Here is a 16,662-nt window from a genome sequence, read left to right as displayed (position 1 = left end):
TCAGGGGTCATGGGTTCGAATCCCGGCTCTGCCACTTGTCAGCTGGGTGACTTTGGGCAAGTCACTTCACTTCTCGGTGCCTCAGTGACCTCATCTGTAGAATGGGGATTAAGACTGTGAGCCCCACGTGGGACAACCTGATTCCCCTGTATCTACCCCAGCGCTTAGAACAGTGCTTGACACATAGTAAGCGCTTAACAAATACCAACATCGTTATTATTATCATTACCATGTTAATGCCGTCACACATCCTCTCCCGCCTGGATTAGTGCATCAGCCTCCTCGCTGACCTCCCAACCTCCTGTCTCTCCCCACTCCGGTCCATATTTCACGACACTGCCCGGATCATCTTTTTCCAGAAACGTTCAGGACCTGTCACCCCACCTCCTCAAAAATCTCCAGTGGTTGCCCCTCTGCCTCTGTATTAAACAGAAACTGGTCACCGTTGGCTTCCAAGCCGTCCATCCCCCGGCCCCCTCCTGCCTCCCCTCCCTTCTCTCCTTCTCCATCCCGGCCCGCACGCTCCGCTCCTCGGCCGCCGCTCGCCACCTCCCTGGGCCTCCGGCTCGCCCGTCTCGCTTCCGAGTTCTCGCCCACATCCTGCCTCTGGCCCGGAACGCCCTCCCTCTTCAAATCTGACAGTGATTCTCCCCCTCTTCAGAACCTTCCTGAAAGCCCACCTCCTCCGAGAGGCCTTCCCTGACTAACCCCCCACTTTTCCTCATCTCCCCCTCCCTTCTGCGTCGCCCTGACTCGCTCCCTTTGCTCTTCCCCCCTCCCTGCCCCACACCACTTATGCCCATATCTGTCATTTTATTTATACGAATTGATGCCTTCCTCCCCGCTCTAGGCTGTGAGCTCCCGGTGGGCAGGGAAAGTCACATTTACCACACTATTATTATTCTCATTATGGCATTTGTTAAGCACTTACTACTACTACTAATAATGTTGGTATTTGTTAAGCGCTTACTATGTGCAGAGCACTGTTCTAAGCTGTGTGGGTAGATACAGGGTCATCAGGTTGTCCCACGTGAGGCTCACAGTCTTCATCCCCATTTTACAGATGAAGGAACTGAGGCCCAGAGAAGTGAAGTGACTTGCCCACAGTCACCCAGCTGACAAGCGGCGGAGCTGGGATTCGAACCTGTGCCCTCTGACTCCCAAACCCGGGCTCTTTCCACTGAGCCACGCTGCTACTTCATGCCAAGCACAGTCTGAGTGCCAAGGTAATAATAATAATGATAATGTTGGTATTTGTTAAGCGCTTACTATGTGCAGAGCACCGTCCTAGGCCTTGGGGTAGATACAGGGTCCTCAGGTCGTCCCACGTGAGGCTCCCAGTCTTCATCCCCATTTTCCAGACGAGGTCACTGAGGCCCAGCGAAGTGAAGTGACTTGCCCACAGTCCCACAGCTGACAAGTGGCGGAGCCGGGATACGCACCCATGACCTCTGACTCCCGAGCCCGGGTTCTTTCCACTGAGCCGCGCTGCTTCTCAGGTCGTCAGGTTGCCCCACGTGGGGCTCCCAGCCTCAATCCCCATTTTGTAGATGAGGTCCCCGAGGCCCGGAGAAGTGAGGTGACTGGCCCAAGGTCACCCAGCAGACGAGAGGCGGAGCCGGCATTAGAACCCACATCCTCTGACTCCGGAGTCCGGGCTGCTGCCGTTAGGCCACGCTGCGTCTCTTGTGTTGTACTTCCCAGGCGCTCAGTAGGGCGCTGGGCACCGGGTAAGCGCTTAATAGATACGATTGAATGAATATTGAACCCCGGTCCTCCGCCACCCAACCCCCCGAACAGCGGGGCTTGGGTGGGGCGGGGTAGGCTGCGCTGGCAGTTGTTTGAAGTTCAAAGGACGCCTCCTTGGGTTGCTGACCTTGTTTGCTCGCCCGGTGGGGGCGGAGGGGGCAGAGGTGTCCATCTGTTGCCGAACTGTACTTTCCAAGCGCTTAGTGCAGTGCTCTGCACACAGTAAGCGCTCAATAAATACTACTGAATGAATGAATGAATGTGGGGGGGGGAGGGGTGGTCCCCCATTCAGTCCCCACTCCTTGAGAACCTCCAGTGGTTCCCCCGTCCCTTTGGGCATCAAACAGAAACTCACCCCTCGCTCTGGGCTTCCAAGCCGTCCATCCCCTCCCGCCTCACCTCCCTCCTCTCCTCCTCCATCGCAGGCCGCACGCTCCGCTCCTCGGACGCCGCTCGCCTCCTCACCGGGCCTCCTTCTCCCCCGTCGCGCCGTCGCCCCCCGGCCCGCGTCCTACCCCTGACCGGGAAGGCCCTCCCTCCTCAAATCCGCCAATGACTCTCCCCCCCTTCAAAGCCCTCCTGAAGGCTCACCTCCTCCCAGAGGCCTTCCCAGACTGAGCCCCCCTTTTCCTCCGCTCCCCCTCCCTTCCGCGTGGCCCGGACTCGCTCCATTCTAATCCCGGCTCTGCCACTTGTCAGCTGTGTGACTGTGGGCCAGTCACTTCACTTCTCTGGGCCTCAATTCCCTCATCTGTAAAATGGGGATGAAGACTGTGAGCCTCACATGGGACAACCTCATTACCCTGTATCTCCTCCAGCACTTAGAGCAGTGCTCTGCACATAGTAAGCGCTTAACAAATACCAACATTATTATTATTATCCCCCTTCCCAGCCCCACACCATTTCTGTCCACATCTGTCATTTATTCCTAATAATAATAATAATAATGCTGGTATTTGTTAAGCACTTATTATATGCAGAGCATTGTTCTAAGCGCTGGGGGAGATACAGGGTCATCAGGTTGTCCTACGTGAGGCTCCCAGTCTTCATCCCCGTTTTACAGATGAGGTCACTGAGGCCCAGAGAAGTGAAGTGACATGCCCACAGTCCCACAGCTGACAAGGGGCAGAGCCGGGATTAGAACCCATGACCTCTGACTCCCAAGCCCGGGCTCTTTCCACTGAGCCACGCCGCTTCTCTGGGGGCGAGGGGATGGACGGCTTTAAAGCCGACGGTGACCGGTTTCTGTCGGCTGCGGAGGTGGATGGGCAACCGCCGGAGGGTCTTGAGGAGTGGAGAGACACGTCCTGAACACTGTGCTGGACAACAAGGGATAAAAGGAAAGGTAGGGATGCGCTCCCCACCCACAGGAAACCCACGCTCGCCAGGGTTAGAAGCGAGCCAGTAAACACAGACGCTGGAGCAGTGCAATTCGCCCCTTCCCCGCGGGCAGGTGGGGCTGCCGTGTGACCTCACGTCAGTCAGGGAACCTCTCTGGGCCTCAGTTTCCTCATCCGGAAAAACGAGAGACGTGAGAAGCGATGTGGCCTCATGGAAAGAGCCCGGGCCTGGGAGTCAGGAGGACTTTTCCCTCTGCTCCCTCTCTGCTCCCCCTTCCCCTCCCCTCAGCTGAGCCCCCTTATCCCCCCCTTTCCCTCGGCTCCTCCCCCCTCCCTTCCCCTCAGCACTTTGCTCATTTGCATATATTTTTATTCCCCTATTTATTTTGTTAATGAGGTGTCCATCCCCTTCATTCTATCGCCATTATGTTGTCTTGTTTTTGTCCGTCCGTCTCCCCCGATTAGACCGTGAGCCCGTCATCGGGCAGGGATGGTCTCTATCTGTTACCGATTTGTCCATTCCAAGCGTTTAGTCCGGTGCTCCGCACATAGTAAGCGCTCGATAAATACTACTGAATGAATGAATGAATGAATGCCCTGGGTTCTCATCCTGGCTCCGCCGCTTGCCCGCGGGGTGACCTTGGGAAAGTCACTTAGCGTCTCTGTGCCTTAGTTATCTCATCTGTAAAATGGGGCTTGAGATTGCGAACATGCCCATGTCTCCCCCATCCTAAAAAAACCCTCTCTCGACCCCAATTCCCCTTCCAGTTATGGCCCTATCTCCCTACTACCCTTCCTTTCCAAAATCCTAGAACGAGTCGTCTACACTCGCTGCTTAGAATTCCTTAACTCCCATTCTCTCCCGGCACCCCTCCGATCTGGCTTCCGTCCCCTCCGCTCTACCGAGACTGCTCTCTCTAAGGTCACCCGTCACCTCCTTCTTGCCAAATCCAATGGCTCCTACTCCATTCTGATCCTCCTCGACCTCTCGGCCGCCTTTGACACCGTCGACCGTCCCCTCCTCCACACCTCATCTCGCCTCGGCTTCACGGACTCCGTCCTCTCCCGCTTCTCCTCTCATCTCTCCGGCCGGTCATTCTCGGTCTCCTTTGCGGGCGCCTCCTCCCCCTCCCATCCTTTAACCGTCGGAGTTCCTCAAGGGTCGGTTCTCGGCCCTCTTCCGTTCTCCATTTACACTCCTCCCTCGGTGAACTCATCCGCTCTCACGGCTTCGACTACCATCTCTACGCAGATGACACGCAGATCTCCATCTCCGCCCCCGTCCTCTCCCCGTCCCTTCGGGCTCGCATCTCCTCCCGCCTCCGGAGGAGATCTCCACCTGGATGTCGGCCCGCCACCTAAAACTCAACGTGAGCGAGACCGAGCTCCTCATCTTCCCTCCCGAGTCCGGTCCTCTCCCGGACTTCCCTATCACCGTGGACGGTACGACCGTCCTTCCCGTCTCTCGGGCCCGCGACCTCGGCGTCGTCTTCGACTCGTCTCTCGCGTTCACCCCAAGCGTCCTATCCGTCATCGAGACCTGCCGGTCTCACCTTTACGATATCGCCGAGATCCGCCCTTTCCTCTCCACCCAAACGGCTACCTTACCGCTACGGGCTCTCGTAATATCCCGGCTAGACTACCGTGTCGGCCTGCTCTCCGATCTCCCTTCCTCCTCTCTCGCCCCGCTCCGGTCTATTCTTCACTCCGCCGCCCGGCTCATCTTCCCGCAGAAACGCTCTGGGCCTGCCACTCCCCTTCTTAAACACCTCCAGTGGTTGCCCATCGACCTCCGCTCAATACAAAAACTTCTCACTCTAGGCTTCGAGGCCGTCCATCCCCTCGCCCCTTCCTACCTCTCCTCCCTTCTCTCTTTCTCCCACCCACCCCGCACGCTCCGCTCCTCCGCCGCCCACCTCCTCGCCGTCCCTCGGTCTCGCCCGTCCCGCCGTCGAGCCCCGGGCCACGTCCTCCCGCGGTCCCGGAACGCCCTCCCTCCTCACCACCGACAAACTCATTCTCTTCCCCTCTTCAAATCCCTACTTAAAACTCACCTCCTCCGAGAGGCCTTCCCAGACTGAGCTCCTCTTCTCCCTCTAGTCCCTCTACCCCCCCTTCACCTCTCCGCAGCTAAACCCACTTCTTCCCCCTTTCCCTCTCCTCCTCCCCCTCTCCCGTCCCCTCCCCTCAGCACCGTACTCGTCCGCTCGACCGTATATATCTTCATCACCCTATCTATTTTGTTTAATGAGATGTACATCGCCCTGATTCTATTTAGTCGCCATTGTTTTTACAAGATGTTCTTCCCCTCGACTCTGTCCATTCCGAGCGCTTAGTCCAGTGCTCTGCACATAGTAAGCGCTCAATAAATACTGCTGAATGAATGGACCCGGGAATCAGGAGAACCTGGGTTCCAATCCCGGTTCCTCCACCTGTCTGCTGTGTGACCTCGGGCAAGCCACTTGGCATCTCCTTGCCTCGGTCAACTCATCCGTAAAATGGGGACGAAGCCCGTGAGCCCCACGCGAGACAGGGACTGTGTCCAACCCGATCCACCTGGTATCTGGGTAGACCAGCACGGCACAGTGGCTAGAGCTTGGGTTGGGACGTCAGAAGGTCTTGGGTTCTAATCCAGCTCCGCCATTTGTCCGCTGTGTGGCCTTGGGCAAGTCGCTTCACTTCTCTGGGCCTCAGTTCCCTCATCGGGAAAACGGGGATGGAGACTGTGAGCCCCACGCGGGACAGGGATTGGGTCCAACTGGATTTGCTTGGATCCACCCCAGCGCTTAGTAGAGTGGCTGGCACATAGTAAGCACTTAAGAAATACCACAATTATTCATTACTATTGTGATGTAGTTTCCCAAGCCCTTGGTACAGTGCTCGGCACACAGTAAGCACTTAATAAATTCGATCGAATGATCGAACGAATTGGACCTCCGGTCTTTCGGCTACTGGGCCTGTGCTCGGACCACACCGGTCCTCTCCTCCCCCCTCAACCCTCGACCCCCTTTGCCACCCTCCAAATAGCCCGGCGGCAGCTGATCCGCCTCGTGCTATTGGAAGGACGCCTCCTGACCACGGGTGAGCTACCATTCCTCCACTAGAGATAAAAGGTTTGGGGGGTGGAGGGGCAGGGGCAGGGGCAGGATCGGAGTGGAAAGAGGAAAGGATCTGGGGCGGGGGGTGAGGTCAGGATTGGAGGGAAACAGGATTTGAGGGGTGGGGTCGGGATCGGAGGAAAGGAATTTGGGAGGCGGGCTCAGGACTGGAGAGAGGAAAGCATCCGGGAAGGAATCTGGGAGGTGGGGTCAGGATTGGAGAAAGGAAAAGGTGGGGGGAGGGGTCGGGATCGGAGGGAAGGAATTTGGGAGGAGGGGTCAGCATTGGAGAAAGGAAAGGATTTGGGGGGCGGGGTCGTGGTTGAAGAGAAGGAATTTGGGGGGGCGGGGGCAGGACCGGGAAGGGGAAAGGATTCGGGGATTGGGCCCGGATGGGGGTGGGGTGGGGTGTCAGGATGGGAGAGAGGAAAGGATTTGGGGGGCGGCGTCCGGATCGGAGGGAAGGAATCTGGGGGGGGGGCGGAGTCGGGATCGGAGAGAGGAAAGGTTGGGGGGGAGGGCGGAGTCAGAATTAGGAGGGGAGGAACGGGCGGGGGGCGGGATCAGGATTGGAGAGGGACAAGGATTTGGGGATGGGAGAGAGGAAAGGATAAGGGGGGCGGGGGCGGGGGCGGGGGCGGGAGCCGAGGGGGGGAATTGGGAGGAGGGCGGGGGCGGGATTGGAGAGAGAAGAGGATAAAGGGGGAGGGGGCGGGACTGCAGAGAGGGGCCAGGATTGGGGTTCGGGGCCTGGTTGGGAGGATCAGGAGGAGGAGAAGGAGGGGGGGGGGGGGGGAGAGAGAAGGGGAGGGGGCGGGTCCCGGGGCGGGGGCGGGGTCTGGCTCTGTGCGGCACCCGCTGCTCGGCCAGAGCGCGCCTTGGCCTCCGCACACCCGCAACCCCTGCCTCCTGCCTCCTGCCACCTGCCCCCTGCCCGACCGGCCCACCCTCCGTGCCCACCCCCTCCGGTGCCCACCCCCTCCGGTGCCCACCCCCTCCGGTGCCCTCGGCCATGGGTGTGGAGGGCTGCACCAAGTGCATCAAATATCTGCTCTTCGTCTTCAACTTCGTCTTCTGGGTCAGTCTGGGACACCGGGCCGGGGGGCGTCGGGGAGGGTGGGGGGCACCGGGGGGGGGGGGGTTGTGTCTGTGTGTGTCTGTGTGTGCGCCCCCCCTTCCTCCTCCCTGCCCCCCCCCACGGGGGTCTGGGGGGGGGGGCGCATGGAAGGCGGGGGAGACGCCCGGAGGTGGGGAGGGGGAGAGGAGATGGGGGAGACGCCGACCGGGGGGAGAAAAGAGGAAGCGGAGATGGGAAGGAAAGACCTCCCCCCCCCGCCCCCCCCGGCCCTGCCCCCCCCAAAGTGGCCCTACCGGACTGGCCTGGGGGGGGGGGAGGGGGCGCGTGGCCCACCGCGTTTTCGGACCCAGACCACCCACCCACCCGCGGACAAACGTTGCGCACCTCCTCGGGGTCGGGGGGGAACTGAAGCGGGGCCATCTTTCCCGGGGGGGAAACCGAGGCGGGGCCAACCTTCGTGGTTCCCCGGGGGGGAAAACTGAGGCGGGCCCAGCCTTCGTGGTTCCCCGAGGGTGAACGGAGACAGGACCGGCCTCCCCGGGATGGCAGAGGGGTGGCAGGCGGTGGCACGGGGTGGCGGGGCCGGAGAGCGGCCGAGGCCTCGGGCCCCCGGGTGGTCGGGGGGGGGGGGTCAGAGGTCAGAGGTCAGGGTCGGCGGCCGCTCGAGGTCCGTCGGGCGGCCGGACAGGTCTTTGCGCCATCGCCATCCTCCTCTTCCCTTCACCACTTCCTCTTGGCAGCCGGGCCGCTCGCCTCGCCCAGGAGGAGGGGCGGGGGGGCTGCGGGTGCCAGGTGGGAATCCTGCGCCTGCCCGTCCAGGGCCTGGGTCTGGGTCTGGGCCTGGGTGTGGACGTGGGTCTGCGGGGCCGGCTTTCGGTCTGGGGCTCTGTGTGTGTGTGTGTGTTTGAGTTTGGGCCTGTTTGTGCAGGTCGGGGGGGGGGGTGTATGTGTGGGTCTGCGATTGTGTGTGTTTTGGGAGTGTTTGGTTGTGTGTTTGTGCGCGCGTGTGTCTGGGTCCATGTGCTTGAGTCTGGGTCTGTCTGTGGGTCTGTGTGTGCAGGTGTGTTTGGCTCCGTGTGTGTGCACGCGTTGGGGGGGGGGGGGGGGGTCTGTGTGTTTGCGTCTGGGTCTGTTCGTGCGTGTGTTTGAACCCGTGTGTGCACGCCTGTGTCTGGGTGGGGCTGCCCGTTTGGGGATTTGGACGTGTGTGTGTGCGCTGTGTGTGTGTGTGTTTGGGTCCGTGTACGTGTGTGCACGCGCATGTCTGGGTGCGTCTGCCCGCCTGGGGATTTGGACGTGTGTGTCTGTTTGGGTCCGTGTGCGTGTGTGCACACGTCTGCCTGGGTGGGTGTGCCCGCTTGGGGATTTGGACGTGTGTGTGTGTTTGGGCCCGTGCGCGTCTGCCTGCTTGGGCATCTGGAGGTGCGTGTGTGTGTGTGTTTGGGCCCGTGTGCATGTGTGCACACGCATGCCGGGGTGGGATCCGGCCGTGCGTGTGTGTCTGCGTGCGTGGGGCAGGCCGCCTGCCCGGTGTGTGCGGCTGGCGCCTGGCCCCCCCCCCCCCCCAGGCTCCCCCCGCCGAGCCCTCCCCACGCTCAAGGCCCCTGCGCCTCTCCCCGGGGGTGGGGGTGGGAGGGGGACCCCACCCCAAATTGCCCGGTGCCGTGCCAGGGTGGGCCTGCCTCCCCCAACTGCCCCTCCGCTCCCCCGGAGAAAACCCGCAGAAAAAGCCCCTCCCACCCGGGACCACCCTGCAGGGGGGTGGGGAGGGGGTGAGGGGGGCAGCTGCCCGGGGGCCGGTCTTCCTCGCCAGATGCTACGCCCCAGACGCAGAGGGTCCTGGGTTCTGATCCTGACCTCCGCCCCTTGTCCGCCGCGAGGCCTCGGGGAAGCCGCTTCGCTTCCCCGGGCCTCGCTTCCCTCGTCCGGGAAATGGGCGTTGGGGCCGTGAGCCCCCCGAGGGACGGGGACCGCGTCCGTCCGGCCCGAGTGGCTCGTCTCCGTCCCCGCGCCGGGTACGGCGCCCGGCCCGCGGTGAGCGCTTAAATGCCATTATGATAATAGAATGTCTGGCACCTAGTAAGTGCTAAACGTAGAGAGATATTAATTTATTATTAATGATAAGCACCTCCCCGCTCGTGGCCCCCCGCCCCACCCTGGGCGACCGCTCCCAACCCACCCCTTCGCCCCTACGGCTTTGCCCAGAGAAGCGGCCCGGGGCTCGGCGTGGCCGGGCGTGGATTCCTTCCGGGCTGCAGCGGGAGGGACTCGGGTTAGAGTGGAGGGAGGATCTCCCCCGCCGCGGGGGACCGAGGGACCCCCCGGCAGTTGGAGCGGGCCTGGGGGCCGAGGGGGAGGCCCCGGAGGGAGGCGCCTGCCTGTCCGGAGGCACGTTCGGGGCATCCCCGAGGCGGAGGCGTGGACTGGCCGGGCTAGACGGCACTCGATGGCATTTATTGAACGCTCACCGTGTGCGGCGCGCTGTACTGAGCGCTTGGGAGAGTACGATACAGCACGTTAGGTCGAACCGTTCCCTGCCCACGAGGAGCTTAGGGTCTAGAGGGGGAGACGGACGTTCGAGCAGCTCTCGATCAAGGTATTTATCTAAGGGTGGAGAAGCGGCGCGGCTCAGTGGAGAGAGCCCGGGCTTGGGAGTCAGAGGTCACGGGTTCGAATCCCGGATCGGCCGCGTAGCTGGGTGACCGTGGGCGAGTCACTTCACTTCTCCGGGCCTCACTTCCCTCATCTGTAAAATGGGGATGAAGACCGTGAGCCTCACGTGGGACCACCCGATGACCCCGGATCTCCCCCCGGCGCTTAGAACGGTGCTCGGCCCATGGTAAGCGCTCAACGGATACCAACATTATTATCATCACTGAGCGCTTTCTGTGTAATCGTGATGACGATGGTATTTGTTAAGCGCCTTCTCTGTGCCAGGCCCCGTTCTAAGCTCTAGGGTAGGTGCAAGATATGGAGGTCGGACCCGGTCCCCGTCCCACGTGGGGCTCCCAGTCTTAACCCCCGTTTTCCAGACGAGGGAAACCGAGGCCCAGAGAGGCAGAGCGCCTCTCCCGAGGTCGCGCAGCGGACAAGTGGCGGAGCCGGGATGAGAACCACTCACTCCCAGGCCCGGGCTGTAGCCACGAGGCTTTTACGGCGTGCGGTACTGAGCGCTTGGGAGAGTCCACTATCACAGCGTGGGCAGACTAGGGTCCGGGCTGGAGGGGGGAGAGCCCGCCGGAAGCCGCGAATCCGGCGGATTGGAGAGCGGAGCCCCCCCAACTTCCCAACGAGGGCGTTCTCCGTCCCCCGGGCAGCCGGGATTCGCACCCACCCCCGTGTCCGGGGCCGGACCGGGGCAGGAGTGACGGAGATGTGCTGGTCTCCAATTCCTTGGGGCTTTTCCCTTCCCATCCTGGCCTCCCCGCAGTCTCACCACGCCTGTTTTTTTGTTTTTTAAATGGCATTTAAGCCCTTACTAATCTCCGGTCACTGTCCTAAGTAAGCGCTGGAGTAGTAATAATAATAATGACGGCATTTAATAAGCGCTCATTCGGTGGCAGGCACCGTACTAAGCGCTGGGGCACCTACGAGGTCATCGGGCTGGACGGGGACCCTGTCCCCCACCGGGCTCCCGGCCTTCGTCCCCATTTTCCAGACGAGGGAACCGAGGCCCGGAGAAGGAGAGTGGCTTTGCCCCAGGTTCTGCCGGGATTAGAACCCAGGTCCTTCTGGCTCCCAGACCCCAGGCTGCGGCCACTAGGCCCTCGCTGCTTCTGAGCCTCTGAGGGCGACTGAGCGACTTTCCGGGGGGCGTCGCCCAGCGGGCCGGGCCTTGAACCCACGTCTCATTCGTTCATTCATTCAATAGAATTTATTGAGCGCTTACTATGTGCAGAGCGCTGGACTCAGCGCTTGGAATGGACAAACCGTCTCCCCGCCTGGCGGTCCCCGGAAAGGGGGCTGCGATCCCCCCCCCCCCCGGCCCCCGAGGTGGAGGAGGGGGAGTCGAATTGGGTCTGGGGGCTTGGAGGCCCCCTCCTTCCCGGGGGGCCGCGGGAGACGGAGGAGGGGGCCGCCGGCCCTGTCGGAGGCCCCCCTCCCACTTCCTCTTGCCGTTTATTTTGATCCCGTTTCCTGTCGTCTCCGAGACCGACTTTCTCTTTTCTCGAGGGGGGGTGTTGGGCCAGATGGCTTGGGTGGGGGGCGTCAGATCTGCCCCCCTCCCACCCCGCGGCCCCCTGCTCTCCCCCCCCGCCCCCCGTCCTCCAGCCGCCCCCTCCGGCCCTAACCCCCCTCCCCACTCTGGCCTTTCCTTTGTCACTCCGCCCGGGTCCCCCAGCTGGAACAGGGCAAGTTGGGGGGGGGGGGGGCTGGGAGGGGGCGGGGGTCCGAGACGGCTCACATCTGCGCCCCACCTGCCCCCCGACCCCCCAGGGACCGGGGAGGGGGAGGAAGGGGGGCGGGGAGCAGAACAGCTGGTTTGAGGCCTCTGGACTGTGATCCCCCCATGGGGGGGCGGCTGGGGGGCTTTCGGAGGGTGGGAGGGGTCTGGAAAGTGCAGGGAGCAAGTCGGGCTGACGCAGAGGGAGGGGGAGAAGAGAAAACGGGGGGCTTAGTCAGGGAAGGCCTCCTGGAGGAGATGGGCCTGCAATAAGGCCCTGAAACGGGAAGGAGGGAGAGACATTGTGGGCGGGGGGGGGGGGGGGGGACCCAGGCCAGAGGAAGGATGGTGTCGATGGTGGGGTGAGGGGTCTCGCCCCTGGGGGAGACCCCAAGGGGCGATGATAGTGGGGGGAGGGTCCCGGATGAAGGATCCCCCCCAATTCCCCCTCGGTCCCACCGGGCCGCGCCCCGCTAAGCGTTGAGAGAGACCCACGTTCCCCTCGGAAAAACCCACCCCCCGTTTGATGGGGCGGGGGGCTCCCCTGGGCTACGGCAGAGCCTCCCCGGTGTGGGGGAGGGCGGGGGGATCCGAGGCCAAGTCTGGACCGCCCCCCCCCCCCCAAGTGTCCCCAACCCCGCCAGCCTGTCGATTTGTTCTTTCCCAAGCGCTCAGCACAGTGAAGCAGGGTCTCCCCCGTTTAAATAAACCGTGGCATTTGTTAAGCGCTCACCGTGTGCGGAGCACTGTTCTAAGCGCTGGGGGATGCGAGGTGATCAGTTTGTCCCACGTGGGGCTCACAGTTTTAATCCCCATTTGACAGATGAGGTAACTGAGGCCCAGGGAAGTGAAGTGACTCGCCCACGGTCGCACAGCTGACTAGCGGCGGAGCCGGGATTCGAACCCGTGACCTCTGACTCCCAAGCCCGCGCTCTTTCCACCGAGCCGCGCCGCTTCCGTTCAGACGGTGAGCCCGTCGTGGGGCGGGGATGGGCCCTCTCTGTCGCCCACCTGACCATCCCGAGCGCTTAGTCCAGTGCTCCGCCCGCAGTAAGCGCTCAATAAATGCGACCGGATGAACGGGACTGGGTGACCTTGGGCAAGCCCCTTAACCTCTCTGGGCCTCCCTCATCTGTAAAATGGGGATTCATTCGCTCGTTCATCCGATTGTATTTACTGAGCGCTCACAGAGAGCCCCACACGGGGCAACCCGATGACCTCGTGTCCGCCCCGGCGCTCGGCGCACGGTCGCGCTCAACAGATGCCGTCGTCGTCGTCACCGTTATTACGGCGCACGCGGTGGGCGCTTAATGAATAGGATCGACTGAACGGACGACTGGATTTTCCGGCGCCCGGGGGGACGTCCCCGCGGCTGACGCGGGGGGGGGGCCGGCGTCCAGTAAGGCCCCCGAGAAAGGGAGGCGCCGTCAACGGCCGCTTCCTCCCCGTCCCCCACCTCCTCCCACTTACCCCGGAGCCGGACTTCCCCTTGCGGGGTCGTTATCGGCGGGCGGCGGATTGGAGATCCTCACCCCCGTTGCCTTCGGTTCCGGTTTCGAGGGCTGCGGGCGGGCGGGCGCGCGGCCTTCTCCTCTTTCAGTCTGGGGGTCGGGGCGGGGAGACCCCGTGCCTGGCCTGGCCTGCCGAGTGACCTCGGGCGAGCCGGCAAACCTCTCTGGGCCTCCGCGTGCCCGTCGGTAAAATGGGCCGGCGTCCCTCCCATTCATTCATTCATTCAATAGTATTTATTGAGCGCTTACTATGTGCAGAGCCCTGGACTGAGCGCTTGGAATGGACAGATCGGCAACAGAGTCGGTCCCTGCCCTCTGACGGGCCACAGTCTAATCGGGGGAGACGGACGGACGGACGAGAACGACGGCAATAAATAGGGTCAGGGGAAGAGCACCTCATTAACACAATAGCACATAAATAGAAACGGGATAAATAGAATCGGGATAAATAAAATCTGCGCTTACTGTGCGCCGAGCGCTTGGAATGGACAGTTCGGCAACAGATAGACGGGACGGGAGCGCGGCGTGGTCAGCGGCCTGCTCTGATGACCCTGTCGGCGCTTGGGCACGGTGCTCGGTCGTATCTATTAATAATAATCACGATAATAATAATAATACTCGTGGCGTTTGTGAAGCGCTTACTATGGGCCAGGCTCTGTACTAAGCGCGGAGGCGGATGCCAGCAGATCGGGTTGGACGCACCACGTAGGGGCTCACAAGTCTCAATCCCCCTTTTCCAGAGGAGGGAACTGAGGCCCAGAGAAGTGAAGTGACCCGCCCAGGGTCACGCAGCAGACGAGTGGCGGAACTGGGATTAGAACCCATGACCTTCTGACTCCAGGCCTATGCCCTAAATAATAATAACAGCGTTGGTATCTGTTAAGCGCTTACTCTGTGCGGAGCACTGTTCTGAGCGCTGGGGGAGAGACAGGGTCATCGGGTTGTCCCACGTGGGGCTCCCGGTCTTCATCCCCATTTTACAGATGAGGGGACTGAGGCCCAGAGAAGTGAAGTGACTTGCCCAAAGTCACACAGCTGACGAGCGGCAGAGCCGGGATTCGAACCCGAGCTCTTTCCACTGAGCCACGCTGCTTGTCTCTTTGAGCCCAGGCCTGGGCGCCGGAGGACGTGGGTTCTAATCCTGCCTCCGCCACGTGTCTGCTCTGTGACCTCGGACAAGTCATCTGGCTTCTCCGAGCCTCAGGTCCCTCGTCCGTAAAATGGGGACGGGGACTGGGAGCCCCAGGTGGGCCGGGGGCCGTGTCCAACCCCGTTTGCTCCTCTCCACCCCAGCGCTTAGCACAGCGCCTGGCACGTAGTAAGCGCTTAACCAGTACCACGATTCTTAGTACGAGCCGGTGGGAGACTGTGAGCTCGGTGTGGGCGGGGAAGGTGTCTGTCGATTGTTATTCTGTCCTCTCCCAAGCGCTTAGTACGGTGCTCAGCACGCGGTAAGCGCTCAGTAGATAGGATCGAATGAATGAATGAGACCCCTCCCCCCCCCCGGCCCCCCGCCCCGACCTTGGGGAGGGGGGTGGGACCGGGGACGGAGCAGCCCGGCCTAGCGGTGGTGGGTTCTGATCCCGGCCCCGCCTCTCGTCCGCCGTGTGGTCTCGGGCGAGTCGCTTCCCTTCCCTGGGCCTCGGTGACCTCGTCCGTAAAATGGGGATTCGGACCGGAAAGCCCCAAGTCCCCGGGTCCCCCCCGATTTGCTTCTACCCACCCCGGCGCTCAGTACGGTGTCCGCCACCTAGCAGGCCCTCCTCAACCGGTACCACGTGGCTCAGTGGAAAGAGCCCGGGCTTGGGAGTCGGAGGTCGTGGGTTCGAATCCCGGCCCTGCCCCTTGTCAGCTGCGGGACTGTGGGCAAGTCACTTCTCTGGGCCTCAGTGACCTCATCCGGAAAATGGGGATGAAGACGGGGAGCCTCACGCGGGACGACCCGATGACCCCCCCCCCCAATCCGCCCCAGCGCTTAGAACGGCGCTCGGCACGTAGGAAGCGCTCAACGAATACCAGCGTTGTTATTACCACGGCTGTTACGATGACCGTTTTTAGGGTGACCCCGAGGCCTCACGAAGTGGGAGCAGGGGGTGGGTGGCGCGAAGCTTCCTGGGGGGCAAGCGCGGGGTGAGGGGAACCGAGGCACGCCCCTTCCCCTTGCCCCCCCCCCCCCCTTCCCGCCCACCTTCATCTCTTAAAACGCTGACGGGGGAGGGCGCGCGGCCTCCGCTAAATGCTAAATATTGCCGCCGAATGACATCCTGCTGCTTGGGGACGGGGCGGGGGGGGGGGGGGGGGCGGGGAGATGCTTGAGAGAGTGTGACTCAGTCGCTCGTTTTTATTAAGCGCTCACTTTGCGCCGAGCGCTCTGTGCAGAGTGCCAGCTCCCCGGGCCACCGAGACAGGGAGGGTCCTGGCCACCCCTCACGTCCCTCATCTGTAAAATGGGGATTCAGTTCTCCGCCTCCCCCTTGGGCAGTGAGTCCCAAGGGGGCCGCGGGTGTCTCTCTAATAGTGATAATGATAATTGTGATGAGAGAAGCAGCGGGGCTCCGGTGGAAGGAGCCCGGGCCTGGGAGCCAGAGGTCATGGATTCGAATCCCGGCTCGGCCCCTTGGCAGCCGTGGGACCGGGGGCAGGTCACTTCACTTCTCTGGGCCTCAGTTCCCTCATCTGTCAAATGGGGATGAAGACTGGGAGCCTCACGTGGGACAACCCGATGACCCTGTCTCTACCCCAGCGCTTAGAAGAGTGCTCTGCACATAGTAAGCGCTTAACAAATACCAACATTATTATTATTATTAGTAATAATCAACCATTCCATCGGATTTATCGAGCGCTCACTGTCCGCAGGGCAGTGAACTGAGCACTTGGAACATAGAGTTGGGCACCAAAGACAATCCTTACCCAACAGCGGGCTTTTTAAGTGCGGTATTTAAGCGCTTCGTACGGGCGCTGTATTCATTTATTCATTCGCTAGTATTTATTGAGCGCTTACTATGTGCAGAGCACCGGACTAAGCGCTTGGGATGGGCAGTGCGGCAACGGATAGAGACAGTCCCTGCCCACTGACGGGCTGACGGTCTAATCGGGGGAGACGGACGGACAACGCTGTAAGGAGGCGTTGGGGTAGACAGAGGATAGTCGGATTGTACGCCGCCCGTCCCGTTCCCACTTGGGCTCACGGTCTTAATCCCCGCTTTACAGATGCGGTAACTGAGGCACAGAGAAGTGAAGCGGCCTGCCCGCGGTCGCACAGCAGACAGGTGGCAGAGCCGGGATTGGAACCCAGGTCCTTCCGATTTCCAGGTCTGGGTTCGAGCCGCCAGGCCATGCCGCTTCTCGGCCTCTCTGACCTAATTATCTTGCGCCTGATGCGGGGGTTAATAATAATAATGGTGTTTTTTAAGTGCTCACTACTACTGATAGTAATGTTGGTATCTGTTAAGCGCTTACTGTGTGCAGAGCGCTGTTCTAAGCGCTGGGGGGATACAGGGTA

General features: G+C 61.6%; 1 protein-coding gene across 1 annotated transcript in view; it reads left to right on the top strand.

The window, feature by feature from the left end:
* The first annotated feature begins 7,023 nt into the window (after positions 1–7,023).
* Positions 7,024–16,662, top strand: part of CD81 (CD81 molecule) — a 32,621-nt gene continuing 22,982 nt past the window's right edge. The window contains exon 1 of the mRNA XM_029061645.2: positions 7,024–7,265. Coding sequence (XP_028917478.1) covers positions 7,200–7,265 — 66 coding nt within the window. The 5' untranslated portion in view covers positions 7,024–7,199. The remainder of the gene's footprint in view (positions 7,266–16,662) is intronic.

Source organism: Ornithorhynchus anatinus, chromosome 3, assembly GCF_004115215.2.
Source record: "Ornithorhynchus anatinus isolate Pmale09 chromosome 3, mOrnAna1.pri.v4, whole genome shotgun sequence".
NCBI classification, from domain to species: domain Eukaryota; kingdom Metazoa; phylum Chordata; class Mammalia; order Monotremata; family Ornithorhynchidae; genus Ornithorhynchus; species Ornithorhynchus anatinus.
The sequence above is the reverse complement of the archived record's forward strand: the minus strand, read 5'-3'. Positions and strand labels throughout refer to the sequence as shown.